The 21,191-nt window shown below is 45.0% G+C and overlaps 1 protein-coding gene across 2 annotated transcripts in view; it reads left to right on the top strand.

Annotated features, from left to right (window-relative positions):
• LOC119458108 (pseudouridylate synthase 1 homolog) overlaps nt 1–21,191 on the top strand; it is a 56,302-nt gene that overhangs the window by 14,570 nt on the left and 20,541 nt on the right. For both annotated transcript variants that reach the window (XM_049665522.1, XM_037719932.2), the window contains exon 5: nt 2,563–2,691. In XM_049665522.1, the coding sequence (XP_049521479.1) occupies nt 2,563–2,691 (129 nt within the window). The remainder of the gene's footprint in view (nt 1–2,562; nt 2,692–21,191) is intronic.

Raw genomic sequence — 21,191 nt, 5'->3', positions numbered from 1 at the left:
CAGGCCTGGCCTGTAAGAAAAAAAAATTCTTTTTTTACTTACAGATTGTACCGTATCTGTCAACCTCACCTTCTCGAGGTTTAATCAGCTGCAGTATATAAACAATAAAAGACCAAAATCTTTGTTTCTCCCACGGGAACATCAGTAATCCGGCTCGTTGCCTGTGCTGCTGTTTTTCCGCTGGTGCGCATGCACTAACCTTGATTTGTACGATATGGTTCTATGATGTCATTTAGCATGCAAATATACAGGGTGTTTCATTTTAGCTGAACGAAATTTTAAAAAATTGCCTGTGGCAGAATGCACAATTATAATCCTTGATCTCAACTACTCGATGAGGCGGCCATTACTTCCACGAGAAATCAAAGTGCCTAATTGAAGAATTAACATAATTACGCTAATTACCTTTTTAATTCATTATTTTACGGCACATCTTTCAATCTACGAATTATAGCCGCTAAGTTCGCAAGGCGTATCCACTTGGAACGAATTATCAGCACTAAACCAGTTTCGAGATATTAACATTTGCCAAGAAAACGAAACAGGTTGTACATTATATACTCAAAACCATACACAAAGGCAGTATAATAATCACATCAGATACATTACAAGCGAACAAAGTATGAGCTGAGTTCTTTCTTACTGAAATTATCAACATTTTTGTATTTCTTCAAAGTGAATGGTAGATTATGTATTAACGACTGATGCTTATAGAGTGTTCTGAAGTATGGAATTGACCATATCTCAGGATTTCTTGCGTTCGCATTAATGCGACGACACTCTAAGGAGGCTAATTGTTTTATGTAGTTCCAAGCTAATTCTGACATGGGTGGCCTAATGGATGGTCAAAATGCCAAATTGAATAATTAATGTAATTACACTAAATAACTTTTTAATTATTTTACGGCACATCTTTTAATCTATGAATTGTAGCCGCTGAGTTCGCAAGGCATATCCACTTGGAACGAATTCTCAGGACTGAACCAGTTCCGAGACATTAATTTTCGAAGTGTCCGACGAAATACACGAGCGTTCCTGTTAAGTTTTTGAGGAAAACGCTGTTTTATGCATTAAAGCACTAAAGTAACTGGCCTTACCACTAAAATAATGCTAAGTATCGACACTGGTAATAGTGCAATCGCAAAAGCGGTAGCATGGAAATGGTTTGAGGAGCGATTCTTTGTATAATTTATTTTTCCTTACGCGGAAACAATGTTCGTTTTTGTGGAAAAGAAAAAAATTTCCATAGCTTGCACTGGCGGCGCAATGCTAAAGAGACAGCGGAGCTGATGGGCACCTAGCTAGTCCTGGCTTTTGGGCTAGGCTAAGCACTACCAAGTCATCCCCAGCATTTCCCGGAATTTACTTATAATTTATTTATTATTGATCAATTATTGATTAGCTTTTGATTGGCTATCGATAGTCTTTTGCAAGATATTGGCCATGTATTTGGGCTAGGCTAAGCACTACCAAGTCATCCCCAGCATTTCCTGGAATTTATTGATTATTGATTGATTATTGATTAGCTATTGATTGGCTATCGATTGGCTATCGATGACAGACTAAGTTTAAGTAGTCCCCACCATTAGGTGTATGTGCCATTGCGCTTGGACCCTTTCTGCACTGCCAGGATCGGCCCATATTTTTTGATTCAGCAGACACATTACGCCCGGCTGAAACAGCTCCCCTGTTAAAAATGAGAACTTCATCTGTTTTGCTATTTTCTTTGATAGATATACAGTCATCTTGCACGTGTCACTTCAGCTTGGCACAGAATGCATTGCACCATGCAATGCATAACGGTCGCGTGTGCCTGAAGGCCTACTTAGGCCCTTTAATGAGCGGGCCAGAGTCTGGCCCGGGCCCGCGGCCTCAAGCCCGAGCCCGGCCCTGGCCCGCAGCTTTAAGCCCGGGCCTGGCCTGAGCCCGCCGACAAACGCTTCGGACGGCCCGGGCTTTCGGGTTGGCCCGAACCCGTGCAGTGCTCAACTACAGAGGTCTCCATTTTTGCTGGAACAAATTGCAGCAGCTATTCATCATGAAACAAGTGCTCAAAACACTACGCCTCCCTGAAAATCTCTGGTGCCTCCCCATAACAGAATGTCTAGCGCCATCTATGATAATGATTTGTCTGTTGTGAAAAGTTTTGAACCGTTACACAACGCTGTTTTAGAACTTGTGGACAGCCTTACCAGTATCCGAGATGCAAGCATTCAGCATTATGAGCAAGTAGAATACAGGCTAATGTGGTCGCTTAATTGGGTTGCATTTATATTGCATGACCAGATCTACAATGGGACTGTGTTCCGAAACCCCTGTAGAACTTCAGTTGCCCCAAAACCCCAAACATTAAGAAGTAAACTGCTGCACATCTTTATGTGCAGTTGAACACCAACTGTGTAGAGGAGCAAGCCCTACAACAGGGCCCAGCACAATAAACCTTGTTTTTGAAGTGACTCCAAAACGTTTTACGAAGACTGTGCCTCTCCACCTTGTCCACGCTGCTGCCTTTAATGTTGTTGTTTTGTTGTGGCCCTAACAATGTTGTAATTGCCATTCTAGATATCAAGCGCACAACAAGAGGCTTCAACTGCAAAAACAACTGTGATTCCCGCACCTACAGTTACATGTTACCATCATTTTCATTTGCACCGCCAGGAGTTACGCCTGATGAGTCCTACCGCATTACAAGTATGTTTTATTTCATAATTGTTGTGGCATTAAGGTGTGAGGCTGGATGAATGTTTTAAGTAACAAACATGCTTGCAAGCAGAAACAGAGGTAACAAACTGGGAAGTTAAAGAGACTTAGTGGTTATAGGGTCTCTGCTGTGTTAGTGGTGACAAGCACACTAGAGATTGACAGGCATGTTTTTTATTCATTTTCACCCTTTTCATAGGGACACAAGATCCACATAACATTTTTTTTTTAATATGTATGAAATTCGAGTGAAGCTTGTCGAGGCCTTTTTCCTTTTGGTTTGCAGCCCAGAAGAGACTTGTTGCTCCTCTGACCCCGGGCTTGCTGAAGTACATTTTAGAAGCTGCAAGGGGGTTTGTAGATAATTTATAAATGATTAGGCTTTTGTTTTGTTGTTGCTGACTGCGATGAATTTCTAAAAAATAAAGCAAGAACACTCTCTACCCACTGTGGAGAATGTTTAAGGATTTTTGCAACCCTTCCTCAAAACTTCGCCTGTGCTGAAAGTGTCAAACAGGGGAGGGCCCTGCTTTTGTGAGTGCTACTGATTGTGCCCCAAAACATTTGTTTACAATGCACAGTGTGAAGTGTGAGCAGTATTGTTGGAACTTGCATGGGCGAAATGAATTCATTGAACAGTCAGAATTCAAGATGCAAGGAGAGGAAGAGACTCTGTTTCTGGTGGAATTAAAAGCACACTAAACTTGGAGGACACAGTGCATGAAAAGGGAAATTTTAAACTGCCAGCCAGGTTTAAATAATTTTAAAGGATATATTTACGCCAGTTATAAGCCTCTTTATCACATTTAATTATTCTGGGCCAATTTTGGCAAGTTTGTTGGCTCATACAAGCACTTGCTTGGAAAAACTATTGTTTGGAAATTAAAGGATGGCTTGCAAAGATTATGCATTACATTGTCTTGTAGCGGTCCGAGTAGAATAACTAATCACCAGACATAACTTCGGTAAGACGGGTGTTGTTCGCCATTTAATATTATTCTTCGCCGACCCCTCTTCTTCCTCTTCTCCCTTCTCTTCTTCGTCTTCTTTTCACATTCCAGAAGTAGTCCGCTTCACCCTCCCCGGCCTCTTTTATTTACACCTCCTGGTGTAATATTTGAACACATTGCCGATTGAGGCGCACTCTGTTTGGCCGGTGGCTCCCAGGTACCAAATAGTCTTCAATACACCGTGCTGCGATGCCGTTTTAACCACGGGGAAAGGTCCGTAAAACGTAGCGTTGGTACTTCCAATTCCTTTCCTGACTAGGACGTGGTCTTCTACTTCTATATCTGGTATGTCGCTGTTCCGCCTCTTGTCGAAGTTCCTCTTCATGCGCTGTCTGTAGGCGTCTTCTTGTTTCTCGCTTTTCTTGGCTTCACTAAGCGTAAGCTTCTCCAGGATGCTGAGTTCGCAATCCGCAGGAAGAGTAGGCACAATTCCAGAAGTGGCAAAGATAGAACTGCATCCTAAACCGCTCATATAAGAACGGTTGTGGTGTCTTGAAGCAGCCTCCAGGCAGCACTTCCAGCCACCTCGGAGTTTTGGGTACATCTTCATGAATTGCTTGATGTCCCTTATAGCACGTTCAGCAAGGCCGTTTGCTGCAGGATGGTAGGGTGAGCAAAATTTTACTGTTATCCCATGATCTCGTGTCCAGTTGGCTAACTTTTTGCTCCGAAAGGCCGGGCCATTGTCACACACTATCGCCTTTGTATTTTGGAAGCATTGAGCTTGAAGAAGAGCAATAACACTGTTGGCGACTTCTTTTTCTGCCTTGGCAGTGATCATTCTTGTGCATTCGTCGATACTGAGTAAAAACGCTTGAGTTTTCTTTGTGCCTTCTCCCTTCTTTTTAAGTTCCGCGAAGTCTAAGTGAATGACTTCAAATGGGATGCTTGAATGCTTTGGGGTTATCATCACATCTGTCGCCTGCTTGAATTTCACTTTGTTCACTTGACATAGGTGGCACGTGCGAATGTAATTTCTGATGTCGTCCTTCATACTTGGCCAAGTAAACCTTTTCAGCAGTTTGTTGTAAGTGCGCCGTCATGTCCCCCCGACTCTGGACTGTCATGGTATAGTTGAACTATCTTGGGAACCATTGTCGATGGCACGTGATATCTTCCGTCCACAAACTTCATTTCCTCAGTGCCTTCCCACAACTTTACGTGATTTATTTCTTGTGGATGTTCGCTTGTCTCGTGGACAAGTAATCTAGACATAGCGTCCGCATCTGTCAGTAGTGGGCCAGGCCGATGTGATACGTCAAAGTCGAACTGTTGTAGGTAATTAACCCATCTCGCGATTCAACCCTTTGGTTGTGCCATGCCTAGGAGATGAGTCAAAGCTTGATGATCGGTAAAAATAGTGAATTTCGCGCCTTCTAGATAGGTTCTAAAATATTGCACAGCTTTTAAAACTGCCAGCGCTTCTTTTTCTGTGGTAGTATAATTGACTTCAGCAGGCTTCAATGTATAGCTGTAATATCCAACGACGTAGTGCTTTTGATGATCAGATTGTCGTGGTGGCTTCTGATATAGAACTGCGCCCGTTGCGTAGTGCGACGCGTCAGTATTGAGCACGAAAGGCAATGAGAAGTCTGGTATGCGTAGGATGGGATCTGACGATATCAGTTCGACAAGTTCACCATAGGCCCTTTCACACTCCAGATCCCATTGGAAAGGCACGTCCTTTTGCATCAAACGTGTAAGACACCTGGTCTTGACCGCATAGTCTTTGATGAAGGACCTGAAATGTCCAGCAAGGCCTAGAAACACCCGGAGAGAGTGGACATCGTATGGTTTCACCAACTTTGAAATTCTCTCAACAGAGTCGTGCTTCGTGCTTTTAGTAGACCCGTCGAACACCCTGCCGAGGAACACAACTTTCTCTTGAAAAAATGCGCTTTTCTTGAAGTTGACTTTAAGGTGGGCGTCGCTGAGGGCACTCAGGACTTGAGAGAGATGATTCTGGTGTTCTTCTTTAGTCTTTGAAAAAACGATGATGTCATCTATGTAGACATTACAAAAAATACCTAGGTGCGGTTTCAATATGTCATTCATAATCTTTTGAAACCAAGCCGGAGAGTTCTTCCAACCGAACGGCAGGCGATTGTGCTCAAATAAGTCAAAAGGCGTAACAAATGCGGTGTACTTCTTTGTGTCCTCAGTAAGTGGAATTTGCCAAAACCCCTTACAAAGATCGATACGAGAAAAACCGGCTCACCTTGCACTTGGTAATTCTTGAAGACAACATGCTGCGGCGACGTCTGGTCGATGCAGAACGTAACCCACATGTTCGTCGTCGACTGTGCCAAAATATATATAGTAGTCCGCTTCATGTCTAAGGAAGGCCCAATGTATGTAACTGTGTATTTGTTTTTGTTTGTCTAAGGAAGGCCCAAGGTATGTAACTATGGATTTCTTTTTCTTTTATTATTAAATTCATTTTCTTTTTTCTTTTGCAAAGAAAACATTTCTTTAACTGACACTAATGCTTCCATCTTACGTGGGGCCTTTTAAAGCTGAAATTAATAAAGTTTCATTCATGAATAAATTTTAGCTCATAAAACAGCCTAGAGTTAAGAAAGTTTTGCATAGTGTTTCTTACTTTCTTACTTCAGACTTATGTGAAAAAAACTCAGTGAGAAAAATGAGCTTCATGTATCAGAAATGTCACCCTTCCTTACCAATGCTTATGTATATGTTTCTTGAAACATATCGTTGGCATATTTTAGGCTATTGTCTAGAATTCAGCGCTTTTGCCTAGCAGTACCTTTCGAGCTTTGTGAATTTCATGACATATGAAACCCCTGACATATGAAACATAAGAGAAAAGGTACATGTATCTGCAGAATGCGACCTTATATACGGCATGTGAATGATCTTGAGTTCCGAAGTAGGTGACTGAACTTGGAAGTTCACGGAATCTCTGTTGTGGAGGGTGAAAACTTGATGACCTCTCTAAATAAAGTCGCTGATAAGCTTAAAGTACCTCAGCTTACAAAGGCTGATATTGCATCCCTCCATCGGCTGCTCGCTAAGCAAGGCAAAGTACCAGGAATTATTATTCGCTTCACAAAGCAAGAGACCAGAGACGCGTGGCTCAAGAAAAAGTACATCCTTAATGTGTTGTGGGAGTGTGAAGCCATCGGCTCCGCCTTCAGCGAGGATAGGTGGGCTGCGCTTTTGGGCAGCTCCGAACTCAACGACCAAACCCTGGCCGTCCAGAGTGCCCGCGATCGGGCCGTCAAGCTCGGCTTGCCGGTCCCTACGTGGGACTAGCCGGGTGGCGCGGGGTGTCCCCTGGGTCTTCTCTGGACCTCAATAAAGTTATTTCACTCACTCACTCACTCACTCCTTAATGGCGACAACCCTCGAATTTTCTGTCAAGAAAATTTGACTCAGTACAGCAGGGAGTTTTCTGCGGGCTACGAAAGAAGAAGTAGTTTAATAATTGGAAAATGTAGAGAGGTCGGCCGGAAAATGGAGCATCTGGCCTGCTACTCTACGTAAGGGAAGGGGAAGAGTGGAAGAAAGAGGGTCACAATGGGGGATGATAATGGAAGAAACGAATGGGAGGCTACGAAAGAAGCGGCAAAACAAAAGGGTTATAAGTTTGTTTGGCACGTCAACGGCAAAGTCCTTGTTCGGAAGACCGAGGGAGCTCATGCAGTTCACATTAAGGATAAGGATAAACTTGAGGAGCTCTAAACAGTGCAGTTGGTTGCAATACCTGAAGGATGTATGATGAAGTGGAGTTTTACTTACCAAACGATGTAAATGAAATTGTAGCAACATTTACTACAGCCTCCATAAAATGTATCCACCTAAGTACGCGATCTGTGAGAAACAAAATGTCATGCTTGGAGGAGCTGTTTACCGCACCTTTTTTTCAATTTTCGGTTATCATGCTAACCGAAACATGGAGCACTTCTGAAAGTGATACATTTAGGTTGCCTAATTATAATACTATTTAAACAGGTCACACTCTCGAGGGGGTGGAGTAGCGTTGCTGATTGCAGATGACATTGAATGTCAAATCCTTGATTCTTATACAGTATAGACCAGTGGCGTAGCCAGAAATTTTGTTCAGGGGGGGCTCAAGTTGCAACGCGGCTTCCTCCTTGTAAAAGTTGTCGAGGCATCAAATACATGAATAATAACCGCAATGCCATTGCCAATGCCATTATAAATTAGATGCTGAAAACGAATTATTTAACGCTACGAGCTGTCAAGACAAGTAAATTACGTGTTTGTTTTATAAAAGAATAGCTTCGTATGTCCCAAAAATTGCGGCAGAAATAGCTGATATCAATGCTTCCATATTTTTTTTTTTTTTTGGTCTATCTAATAAGTAAAAAAAATATCACGTGAACATTGGAACTATATCAATTCGAAACCAGCGAAGTAGTGCATGCAGCTGATATGAAAAACGTAAACGCCCTAAAATGAACAAGTTGAGGACAAATATTTTGATGAATCTTTGTCATTCAACAACCTTGTTTACATTTTTGTACAAATGCAACGACCAGGGAAAAACCGCAATGACGCTGTCCTTCGTTGCAATGGACTGCGCAGGAGCAGATGTTACCGGTCGTATATTGTAATTGCACCGAAGTTATAGTCGCAACAGTGAGTACATATAAAAAGCAGAAGTTCCGCAAAATATACATTAGAAATGCGAAGATAGAATGGAACATACAAATGCCAAGATAAACGGCAAGAAAGTGTCGCGTGAAACCAAGTTCACTGCTTGTGTACATAAAACCTCGCAACAAGATATTTAAATATACGTATAAGTCTGCAATAAATTTACGTATCTAAGGAAACGTAACTCTAAATAATGCGTCAAACAGGACAAATAAACATGTTGCGCAGTCACAGATAGTAAACTTCACGCATACGAGTATAAAGACAGACGATCCAGGCAAGAACAAAACTGTGATCTCAGAAATCGTGATATGCATTTGGGCCATGCTGCGATCGCGACAGCACCATGTGGCTAGAATAATAGAAAAAGAATGCAGAAATCAATACGAAAATGTGTATTTTAACTGCCTGCACAGCGGCAACAATTATTCTGCGCCCCAAATTGAAGAAGGGTATTGCTTCGTTTCAAAAAATAAGTAAGAACATGTAGCTAAAAAGGAAAGAAAAGGACAAACGAAAGCCACAGATGATGCGGCAAGTTGATTTACCCAACATCCGAGTGTGTTTTGGGGAAACGCCGCATGTGCCGGGCTTTCAATGAGCAAGGTTTGTCAAAACTGGTTATTGATGTCCCCGTAATTTTTGTATTCCCAGGATAATTTTGATCATCATGCTAACTGTTACAATAAACGGTGAAAACTTCTGTGGTTTTAAAAGCTAATAAACAGTCATACGTATTCATAATTACGAGCTTATATAGGAATGTGAAGGAACAGATATTTTTACAGGCATTGACTTTTGCTGCTTCGCTATCTAAACGATAAACTTCACTCATCGGGGAGGTTTAGGGAAGCGTTCAATAACTTCGGACACGTTGATGGTGACGTCTCTGTGGGTGTATAGAAGCGCCAGCATAACGATGCATTCCTCAGACATTGTAACACGCAAGTGGTTTTTTTAGTAATCTCATGTTTGAAAATCTCTCTGCCCTGGCAGTGGCACTGGAAGGGTGACTAGAATCTGCAGCAGTTTGTACACATGTACATATAACCTGCAGTCTCCATGAGAGAGGGCATCTATTCCTGTACTAAAACCTAAAAACACTTCGATATTGTTTCCTCAGCACCACGCTCGACAAGGTAGACAGCCGTCCTCTTACGGAAGCCACAATTCTTGATCCCTGGTCCCAGCCGACGTCGGAACGAACTGCTTTAAAAGCGCTAGTACGCTTTTTAAAAGAAACAGGACTTAGTGAAAAACTATAGAATGTGCGGACTGGTGCGTTTCTTTTTTTTTTCTTTTTAATCTTCTCTTGTTTTCTAATCTTTTCTGCCCTTACCCCATCCCCCTGTGCAGAGTAGCCAACCGGACACTTAACCTGGTTAACCTCTCTGCCTTTCACCTCTTATTTTCCTTCCTTCCTTTCTTCGATATCGTTGACATCCTTGTTTACGTACCTTGCACAAACAGTAAGCTGTTCGATTCCAGCAATATCCGTCGTTTCGTCAGCAAGTACGGAGAAGCAGCCTGCAGCGTTCACTTTTGCATCTAGGCTTTCTTTGATAATTTCACCACAAATTTCTATAATTTGGTTTTGTACGTCTGGTTTAAATACGAGGCATTACTGGGGCAACTTTACAAATGGTTCTTGAGATATGTGTCTCCACAATCAACTCGCATGCGTAGAAGCGCTCTGGAAATACCAGTATTTTCAGCGGGGGCTTTGCTTAAATCCATAAGACCAGTGTCCCTAACGCCACGGAGAGCCAGACCTTGGCGCCCGCAAAAAAGAACTGTCTCAAATTAAATAGGCCGTTGACTTTCTTCTGTTTTCTCTTATTTTACTTTGCCTGCCCTGGTCCACCTTATTGATCACATTGGGCGCGCTTCCTGAAAATTTTTGGAGAAAATTATCAGATGTCAGCTGACAGTCATGGTGATATTTAATATTTTCGTGTGTGTGGAAGATTGCGAGCGCGTGCTTCCATTTCTGGAACGGCTTGGACACGCACGTTCGAGTGCGTGCATGGTGGCCCAAGTTTATAAAAACATTAAACCCAGAAAGTTCCAGAATTAAAAATCAGAAGCACGCCTTTGGAAATGTCAGTGCACTTTTCTCGTCAAAATTGTATGAGAACTTAATACCCATCAAGTTTCGGAATTGAAATCCATGCGCTCCGTAGATTCCGGTGCCGCTGCGAGATGCCGTGACGCGCCCGCTCGCTATCGAAAAGCCCTTGAAACTTTGTGCTCGGCTGGGGCTCCTTGCGTTATGGGACTCCAAGTGCATGGGCGTTGCCACGAAATCCAGCCCGAGTTTGCAATGTTCGCACCGAAATGTCTCTTCGAGCGTCAAAAAGACATTGTAGACAAAATCCAGAACGATTCCCGGCGCCAGTGGTTGTTCTGGTCGGCGGTGCATTACACCACGAAAAAATTTCGGAGGGGGGGGGGGGGGGCTGAAGCCCCATCAGCCCCCCCCCCCCCCTGGCTACGCGCCTGGTATAGACCACTTATAACATAACCGCTTATAGTGCAGGACCGGATATAGTACTGTCTTTCAGACTCCCGTTAATTTTCCCATAGCACTCCATGTATACACGTATCGCTTATACAGTTAAACCTGCTTATAACGAACCTCCATATAACGAATTCCTGGATATAACGAAGTTTTTGTATTCCCCGCCGTGACTCCATAGAAGCACATGTATTTGAGACCTCTACGTAACGAAGTGGCAGCGGGAGACCCTCTCAAAATAACGAATTTTCCCCGCCGACAACCTAGAGATTTCGGCCAAAATTTTGTCATTTTTGCGCGAGCAGCAACTGGAAGCACCTTCTCCGCCGCGATGGAATGCGAAGCGGCGGTGGCGCGCTTGGCGCGTTCGAATTCACGGCGACTGCGAGGCGATCGAGAGCAAACGCACGTGTGCGTGCGTGTGCGACGTGGGCTTGCATCCCTCGACCCGGCGATCTTGCCGCCGTGGGTGTGACCTTCGCCCCTCCATTCATTCAAACCTGATCCCGCCCCTTGCTGCAGCTGCCCCAGGCCGCCAAGCCGACACTCTCCTTTTCCTGTTGATGTTGCCGAAGGAAAAAAAAAAGATTTTTTTTTTCAACGTGCTGGGAGTGCCACTCTTTTGTTACTGAGTTGGCTGACCCCCACAAGCTTTCACTTGCACACACAGCGTACCCTGCGGCGACGATGTTGCCGTATTTGGACTTTACACGGAACCTCAAAGCGATGTCCACGGTGACTGCACAAATGCGCTTCGCAATAAAATGTGCTTCTGCGCGGTTACTACTCCGACGGCGACAGCGAATTCGCACCCCCTACCGGCAGCTTCTCCGCGTTACCGGGAACTTATCTCAAAGGCCATGCTTTTGTGCGCGGCAATCGGAAACAACTGTACGAGCAGGAAATACGTCATGGTAGGCCATGTTGTAAGTTCACTATCGCTGGCGACTGTCGTCCAGGCGTCGCAACTCGAGAATCGGAACGTCTACGCACATGAGATTTTGCCGATTTTGTGCCTGTGTGTGTAGAACAAGAAAAATAGTACGCACTAACCGTTTGGTGGGCAATGAGCGACTACGGCTTAAGCGGTCAGCCAATACATTGGGTTCAATGGGGGCTGGGGGGGGGAATCTTCGTGACTACGTTTAAACCACAATTACGCATTACGCGGGTACGTGTTAATGAGGTTGGACTGTACTATCCTTACTTCGTATAGCTGTCTGCTAATTTGTTGTCGCAATCGATACTTCACGTTTTGGGCGAAACTGGGACTTTTTTTGTTCATTGCAGCTTTAGTGTATTGGGAGTAAATCTTGAGCGATAGTACATACGTTAAGCATTTCTTTTTCAAATTTTCGTGCTGAACCTGCATATAGCGAAGTCCTCTTTATAACGAAGTTCTTCGGGAATTTGTCAATTTCGTTATATCCAGGTTTAACTGTAGTGCAGTTGCGGGAGACAAAATACTGGTTACAGTGCGGCTGCCTGGAAGTTTGGCAGTCAACTGAGACAGCGAACGCTCCCTCAAGCAGCAGATATACTCCAACGTAACGCGAGTACACACGTCGAGCTCCGCAACGTCACGGTGGCGAACAACCGGCGCGTCTCGCGCGATCGGGCGTGTTCCAACATTGCTGCGCATGAATAGCTCCGTTCATATTTTTCGCCTGGCGCACCAAGCCGTGCCGGCCACGCATCCCAGCATTCCTCACGAGGTGCGGGTAGAATGACGTAAGGGCGGTAGCGCTCGAAAGCACGTCTGTCGCCGCGGCCCTCGGCGCATTAACAAGCATGGTGTCATGCACGCACAAGCAAACATGAACACATCTCACACGATGATCGCGGAAACTTGCTATCAGAACCTTATAGTGAGGAAGCGTGGCAGCTGCCGCTCGCATCAAAGCGAACTAAGCCGCAAAAACACAGTGCACAGGGGACTGTGCCCCCATCGCAGATGGCATACAAGGTACAGCTGCCCCTGCGGGCGGGCATGCGCGCTCAGAGTAAACGCAACACCCCCCCCCCCCCCCCTTCCAAGCCTTGCACGCGACGGAAGACGGCGCGCTTCCTTCCCACTTTCCTCCCTTGCATGTGCGAGATTGAGACGCGATCACCGACTCACCCTCGCATGCTTTCAGTTGCACATACAGCATATGGCGACGACTTTATCGCCCTTGTACTTTATATGGAACCTCGCGGCGACAGCTACGGCATCTAGAAATGCGCCTGGAGTGTCGATATAATTGCTATCGCAATAAAATCGTTGTTTTGGTTATAGTGCGGTACCGCTTATAATGCGGATATTCGCGACTCCGGTGACTTACATTATAAGTGGTCTACACTGTACTGTGCTTTCACCTGACTATGAAATATTGTCACTGTGCACTGGTAAGCATGTATTCTCTGTGTGCTATCGATCACTGACTGGTGATATACCGGCGTTTATACAGTTCTACGATCAATTTCTTGCATATGTGGTTCAAAATCATAATTGCAAAACTTCAATAGCTGTTGGAGATTTCAACATTGACATGTGTTCGAATAGTCAGTCATCGAATTCTTTCAATATGGTTATATTGTAGCGTTAGCTACACTGGCCTAGCCAAGCCCGTTTCGCGCGGCACATCAAGAGCCGTGCTGCGCATGCGCAAGGATCAGTGATGTCACACGGCTTGCGCACCGGAGCCACCGGAGCCGGCACCTCTCGCGCACTCCGCCGCCGCCGCGCGCGACTCACCGCCGCCGGTCTGCGCATTCCAGAGGAGTGACGTCGTAGCCGTGGTAGACGCACTGGCGCCGGCGCGCGCTCGCTTTGCAGTCGCCGTCTGACACTGCGCTGGAGCCGCTGCGCTTCTGACTGGCGTTTGCCAGTGTGGTATAGCCATGGAGAAGGAGAGCGCAAATGCTGCTCAACAGCGCAGAAGAACGGAGAAGCTTGACTCATCGGATCCCGAAGTAGTTGCCTGGCAATTAGCGGTTGAGCGTAGGAGGAATGAATACATGTGCCACATAATACGTATACCGCGTGTGTGTCATTGGAGCAGCAGTAAGCATGACAATCAAGCTAATCCTTGACAATCTAGACAACCAGGAAAGCTAAGAATAATCAGCTGAACCTTTGCTAACGCTATGTATATCCTGGCATAGCCGAGCTAAGCCACTGCAACTTTTATCAAACGGTTTTGCCAACTTATTCACCACGCCTACTAGGGTTACGCCTGAAGGCCAGTCAACTCTGGATTTATTTATCACTAATTCCTTACAATCACACAATAAATCTGGAGTCTTATCTTGTTCTGTCAGTGACCATTTGCCGGTGTTTCTGTGTGCTGAAATAAGCGGATTAAGAGGAAAGAAGTTCCCACCACTCTCATACCAATTAATTACAGACACGACTCTGAAATCTTTTTGTGATACCTTTTGTCAGTAGAGTGGGATGTGATAACTAACCCAGCAGATGCCATTGAGGCTTACAATATGTTCATTGATATATTGTACCTCCTATACCAGCACAGCTTTCCTTCCAGGACACGTAGGAAAAGTAGAAAAACCCAGAAACCATGGATTACACCTGATTTACGCGATGAAATGAAAATGAGGGACAAGCTGTACCAACATTTCCTCCACACGCGATCAACAGATGACCTTGCCATATTTAAAAAGTATCCAAACAAGTTAACTAAGAAGTTACGGCATGCACACACAGCATACTTACTACTCCTCTTTCCTGGACATTGAAAGCCATAAACAAAGTCCACTGTGGTCGAGGTTGAACCGACTTTTGAATCGTAGTGATTGCCACAAGCCTTTATCGCAGTTACAAATTAATGGCAAAGAATTATCAGGTATTGAACTAGCTGATGCATTTAATAATTTTTTCACAGATATGGCTAGTACTCACGCTACGACCTGTCATGCTAGTAAATATATTTGCACTCACAATGAGAACACAATATACCTTCAGCCCGTCACACCGGATGAAGTTGTGTCAATTATAAAAACCTTAAACAATAGCAGTAGTTGTGACATTGACGGTTTTCAAGTATGCCCAGTTAAACATGTAGTTGAAATTATTGCCCCAATACTCACCCATATTTTTAACATCTGTTTTGAATCTGCAATTTTTCTAGTGAAAATGCAGTCTGCGAAAGTAACCATTCTTTATAAAAAAAAGGAGATTGCAATGACTTGGGAAATTACAAGCCGGTATCTATTTTACCAATCTTTTCAAAGGTGTTTGAAAAAATTTTGCATTCGAGGATGACAAAGCTTATTGAAAAACATAACCTGTTAACACCACACCAATTTGGTTTTAGTAAGAAAAAAACAGTTGAGTTAGCATTAGTAGAGCAGAAAGAATGTATATTAACAGAGTTTGAAAACAAAGCTATAGTTGTTGGTATTTTTGTAGACTTTTCTAAGGCCTTTGATTTAGTTGATCATAACATTTTATTGGAGAAATTAAACTATTATGGAATACGAGGACAGGCATTATCTCTTGTCAAATCCTACTTATCTAATAGAACACAAATTCTGAAAATTGACACCTTTACTTCTAAGGCTAGAGCTGTCCATTGTGGAGTGCCACAGAGAAGTATTCTAGGGCCTTTACTTTTTAACCCTTTGAGGGTTGAATTTTTTTGCCAAATGCTCCCCCAAGGTTGATGTTTTTTATTGCTGATTTAAATTCTTCAAAAGAACCTATTCACAAAAAAATGGTCGGAATTTTTTCGAGTGACAGTAAAGTGACGAAAAAATTGTTTGTGTTACAAAGTACACAATGTTTATTCATGAATAAGAAGATAAGCGCGCTGAAAAATGGTTGTGTGCATGTCCAGAAACCGAAACAAGTGAGAAGCCTTCGTCGTATCGCCAACAAGGTGCGATAAAGCTTTTGTGGTCTCCAAAAAAGGAAATGCAAAAACAGCAGCATTGTTTGTGTATATACGCACCTGCTTGGGAACAGGTGTAATCGCGTCGCAGTGAGCGATAAACGATCGAGTAACAAGTGGTCACTCTTTGAGAGATTTGAAACCAGATAGCCAGTTTAGCGCGTGCAACAAGCGGGAGACGCCGCAGGAGAAAACCGTAACTTACCGCCGCTGCCGCGCGCGTGCGCCCTGGAGCGTTAGCTGACGTGCAGTTGCTGTTAAAAAAAAAAAAAAAACGTAAAAATTTCACGTGTTCCCGTCGAGTGGCAGCACATGCCAAGCAAAAGAAATGATCGAAAGAGGTGCGCTCTTAAATGTACAAGCGATGACGTACATGTACGTCATTGACCCTGAAAGGGTCAATATCTATCTGAATGATGTCATCAATATTAACTCTCAGGCAAGGTTTGTTATTTATGCGGACGACACGAGTATTTTTTTCACTGGTAATAATATTCATGTTCTTATAGAACAATGTAACAATGCAATGAAATCCTTAGAGGAATGGTCGAGAGTGAATTTAATGAAGGTAAATGCAAACAAAACAAAAGCAGTTATATTCAGACCAAAAAACAAGCAAATACCTCCCCATCAAGACATTGTATTAAACTCAAGGAGTATTGAAATAGTCGAGATTTTCAAATGTCTGGGTGTCATCTCTTCAGCGAACATGTCTTGGGACAATCACGTTAAATACGTTCTAAGCAAAATAAGTAGAATAACTGGTGTAGTAGGTCGTATGAGATACATTCTTTCCACACGCATTAAACTCTTGCTGTACAATTCACTTTTCTAATCACATTTAAACCATTGCCAATTAGTATGGGTTAACACAACATCCACCAATCTAGAACATTATTCACCTGTTACAAAAGAAGTATCTCTGCCATGCATATAACGCTGCTTCCTATACACAGCATCGACAATAACTTTCTTTAATAATTCTGGTGTGATCCCAGCTCACAATCTCTACAGATATTGTCTGAGTCATGTATACAAACTGGAAATCCATCGAAATATCAGCAACCTCCGTACTCTAGCCCAACTTCAGAGAAAAGCTCCAAATTATGTTACAAGACACTTTGAGGATTCGTTAGTACCAACACAACGTTTAAACTATGGGAAACAATGCCTTAAATACATAATACCAACACTGTTAAATTATTATAATTCCGTCTGATTTGATCTTTTTACGTCATCCAAGGAACTGAAACTGATGTGTACGGTTTCGATGTAACATCTGGTAGCATTATGTATCTGTGTTTTTGCATTTGTTTCTGCACATGAAGCAAAGTGTGAGTGAGAAACATGTCAGTGAGGTTATGTATACAGCTATATATATGTATGTATATGTATGTACAGTATAGACCACTTATAACGTAACCGTTTATAGTGCAGGACTGGATATAGTGCGGTCTTTTCAGACTCCCGTTACTTTTCCCATAGCACTCCATGTATACACGTATCGCTTATAGTGCAGTTGCAGGAAACTAAATATCGGTTACAGTGCGGCTGCCTGGGACTACGGAAGTCACCGGAGACGGCGAACACTCCCCTCAAACGGGCGCCCCAAGGAGTGCTCGAGGAAGAAAGAGAGACGAAGTGGAGGAGAAGGGCACGTAGCGAACGAACAGCCAGTGAGGCTAAAACCAGAATTTTGAGTGCGAGTCGTGAAATATCACGGTGCGCATAGCGAGCGAGGGCCACGAAACTGCCAATGGCGGCCAACGCTCGCTTCACGATAACGGCCGTAAACGAAACTTCAGGGAGCGGGTGGCGCCGGCACGGCACGGCGAAGGGCGCACGCGGAGACCGTGGAATGTGAGGGAGGAGGGCGACAGGGAAGCGGATTTCGCCTCGGCAACTCTGCCGCTTCGGTGGCTCCCCTCGTAGCTCGCTCACTTTCGACTGTCACTGTGCGCGCCCGCCGCCAGCTCCCCGAAGTTTCGTTTTCTGCCGTTATCGGGAAGCGGGCGTTTGCAGGCGTGGGCAGTTTCGTTGGCCGGCCTGGGACAGCGCCGCTGCTTCCCTCTGCGCCGTAGCCGTAGCGTGCAAGGTCAACACGTGACTAGAAAGTAGAGGAAGCATAAAGGATAAAGAAGGGTTCACTGACATTTTCTACGCGTGGCTACGGTAGCGTGGCCGGGACGTCGACACGTACACGAATGTTCCGGCGCAACGCAGAATCGGCGACGTTGCCATTTGAGAGAGGGTGAAATTGAAATTTCCGCCGCATTTTTTGTTTCTTTCTTTCTTTCTTTTTTTTTTTTTTTTTGTTCGCGCGCGACATTCTCCTAACCCTTTACTCTATGGCGGTGCCGGAGCAATGCCGGTCGGAGGTGCCGCCGTGTGAATTATTTCGAATTAACGAGATTCGACTGTAAATTGAATGCAAACGTTCTAGCCGCATTCCTCGACTGTCGCATACGCATGGCGGCTCGGTGCACATGTTTTGCATATGTGCGGGCCTTGAAAATTGTTGCTTTGGTTATAGTGCGGTACCGCTTAAAGTGCGGATATTCGCGACTCTGGAGACTTATGTTATAAGCGGTCTACACTGTATATGTATGTGCGCATATGTTATGCTGCCTCCCTGCAGAAACAGGGATTGTAGACACGTCAAGCTATTGAAGGATAGCTTTTTTCTACAGTCCCCCCCATCTGTAAATGTACAGGATGCAAATAAACAATTTCAATTTAAATATTTTCAAGTTGTAATTAAGCATCACACAAGCACTTCCACCAACTTTATTCAGTGACCCATCAGGAAGTTGTTCTTGTGGCTTAGCAGTTGCCACTATTGCAGGAAACTGTCTGAAAACTGATGTCCTGATGAAATGCAGTGAAATGCAGCAGGAGCTTCTTGCCGCTTCACCTATGATTTTTTATAAGTTCCACATAAAAAATGGTAACATACACTTAGCTGCCGTGACTCACAGCAGCTGTCCAATAGTGCCTATTAAGCTGTGTGTTTAAGTGGGCATGGGCTTTCTATCTAGCTCAGTGACTGTTGTAGAAAGCAATGTATAGAGATCTCACACTAACAGCATCAGAGAAGAAATGATATGTCTCTCTCTGATGATGGGCTCGGTAAGGGTTAGACGACAGTGCCCAAAGCATACATTGTCGCATCTCTGTGCCTTTATTTTTTACTGTGGTGAAGTGGCATGGCTTCCCAATCGAAATTTAGTATTGCTAATATAGTGCCTCTTTTATCGGCCACTTGACTCTTCTCATAGCCATATAGTTGCCATCACAGTGGCACCTGCAATATATATATATATATTGGTACGAATTTGGCACCTAGAAAAGTTCTGGAAATCAAGCTTTTTAACAGTATTAGACATGTGGCACGGGTGTGTTCTCTTGCTGTGCAAGCACAGTTTGAAAATTGCAGTTGTTTCTAAAAGGACCACTCAGCACCGGCTGCTGAGTGAATGTGGATGGCTAGTTTTCTAAAGCAGTGCTGCAAGTACCGTATTTTCAGGACTATGCACAGACTATAGATGTTGAAATTTGGCACAGTGGGGACTCTCAGTGGGTCTGGACCATACATTACTTTTTTAAGCTTGTAGACACATTTGAAAAAAAAAAAGAAAAGGAAACAGGCCCAACTGTGCTTGCAACTTTTTACTGTACTAAGGGATATGTATAGCGAAATTGAGCATGTACTGACAGAGTCAAGGTAACAAAACTGGTTGTCTACTAATTGTGGACGATCTACAAAAAAGCTTATTTTTCAGTCGAAATTCATCCCAGTAGACCAGCGGGTGCGGACTTTAATCTGAAAAATGTGGTAATACTCTGTTGATATACACAATTGTGAATGATGAAAGAGCACAAAACTGCAAAAATTTGAAAGGTGCTTTTTTAACTGAAAAATTATAATTTCTTGCAGCGTGGGATAGGATAGGATAGGAAAAAACTTTAATTGTCCAACGGTTATTGCTGTTGGTGCCCGGGGCTAGGCTGCCAGGGGTGCATCGCTGGAAGAAAATCTTCCGAGATCCCCGGCAATGGCCCTGGCCCGCTGGACGGCCCACTCCTGGTCTTCGGGTGCCTCACTGAGGAGGGCGGCTTGCCATCTCTCAGCGAGGTGCCCTGCTTCAGAGGGTCCTGCTGTTGTCTTCCCGGATTTTTTTGGTCCTTCGTCCTCATGGCGTTGGCATTCCCAAAGCAAAGGGCCATATCGGCCCGTTCGTGCTCGCACCACGGGCAGCCGGGTGACGGATGCAGTGCGGGCCACACAGGCGGTGCAGGTGGTAGGGGTTGGTGAAGGTGCCCGTCTGCAACCGCCTCAGGTCGACCGCCTAGGACCTGTCCAGCCGCCTGTGGGGCTGTGGATATTTCTTTCGTTCCTTCCTGCAGTGGCCAAGCACCTCTCGGTACGTGGCCGGAAACTCCTCGACATCGCGGTCGGCATCCCCGTGGTCCCCAGCTTCGTCCACCGCAATTTCGGTTCTGTTGGTAGCGACAACGGCGGCACTGGACGCGGTGCCCGCCGCCATCGCCGCCACTCCTCCGCTGGGGTCCCGCACAACAACTGCGGTGGCTGCCCTCTGGGTGACCGCGTCGTGGCGGGTAAGCTGTCTGGCGACGAGGTGGGCGCTCATTGTGGTTGGGCGGGGTGTCGGTGTGTCTTCGGCCGTTGGCATTGCTGTTGTAGTTGTCTCGGCTGTTGTTGTTGCTACCAAGCTCCCCGATGTGCGCGGGGAACGATTTGAGGGACTTGTTTGTAATCGTGGCGGACCCGAAGACCCTGGCCCTAGCGTTGAGCATGCGCGCCACATCCGCGGACACCCAACCTTTGGTGTAGTTCTGAATTGCTGATTTGGAGTCGCTAATGATCAGGCTATCCTCCGCACCTCCGTGGAGTACCGCGAGGGCTATGGCCATCTCCTTCACTGCTTCGGCTGACGGCAGCCTCGCTGATGCTGTGCCTCGGATCCTTCCCTTCGTATCTACGACCACCATGGAGAAGGCAGGTGCCGCCACCGCCGTCCAGCCTTATCGTTGATGTTGCCGCTGTTGCTGCTGCCGTTTTTGTTGTAGCAGTAGTAGTGATGGTGGTGATGGTAACTCCGGTTCGTTTCGCACATTCCGTTGTAGCAGCAGTGGTGGTGGTCGTCCCCCGTCGCCATCACCGTCACCGGCGGGCCACGGGTACCTGGCTGCATCGACAAAGAGGACGCCTTCTCGTCTTCTGTGCTCCTGGAAGATTGCTACCGCCTTGCATTACGTCTTTGCACGTCATGCACCGAGTGCATGTTCTTCGGCATGTTTTCCGTCTGTATGGCGTCCCTGACTTCTGGTAGAAGTGTTTCCTTCTGTCCCCGCCCCTCGTGGTATCGAATCCCGAGCAGGTCGAGGATTCGTCTTGCTGTTCTA

The sequence above is a fragment of the Dermacentor silvarum genome, chromosome 1, assembly GCF_013339745.2.
Source record: "Dermacentor silvarum isolate Dsil-2018 chromosome 1, BIME_Dsil_1.4, whole genome shotgun sequence".
Classification (NCBI taxonomy): Eukaryota; Metazoa; Arthropoda; class Arachnida; order Ixodida; family Ixodidae; genus Dermacentor; species Dermacentor silvarum.
This window is presented reverse-complemented; position numbering and strand designations above follow the sequence as displayed.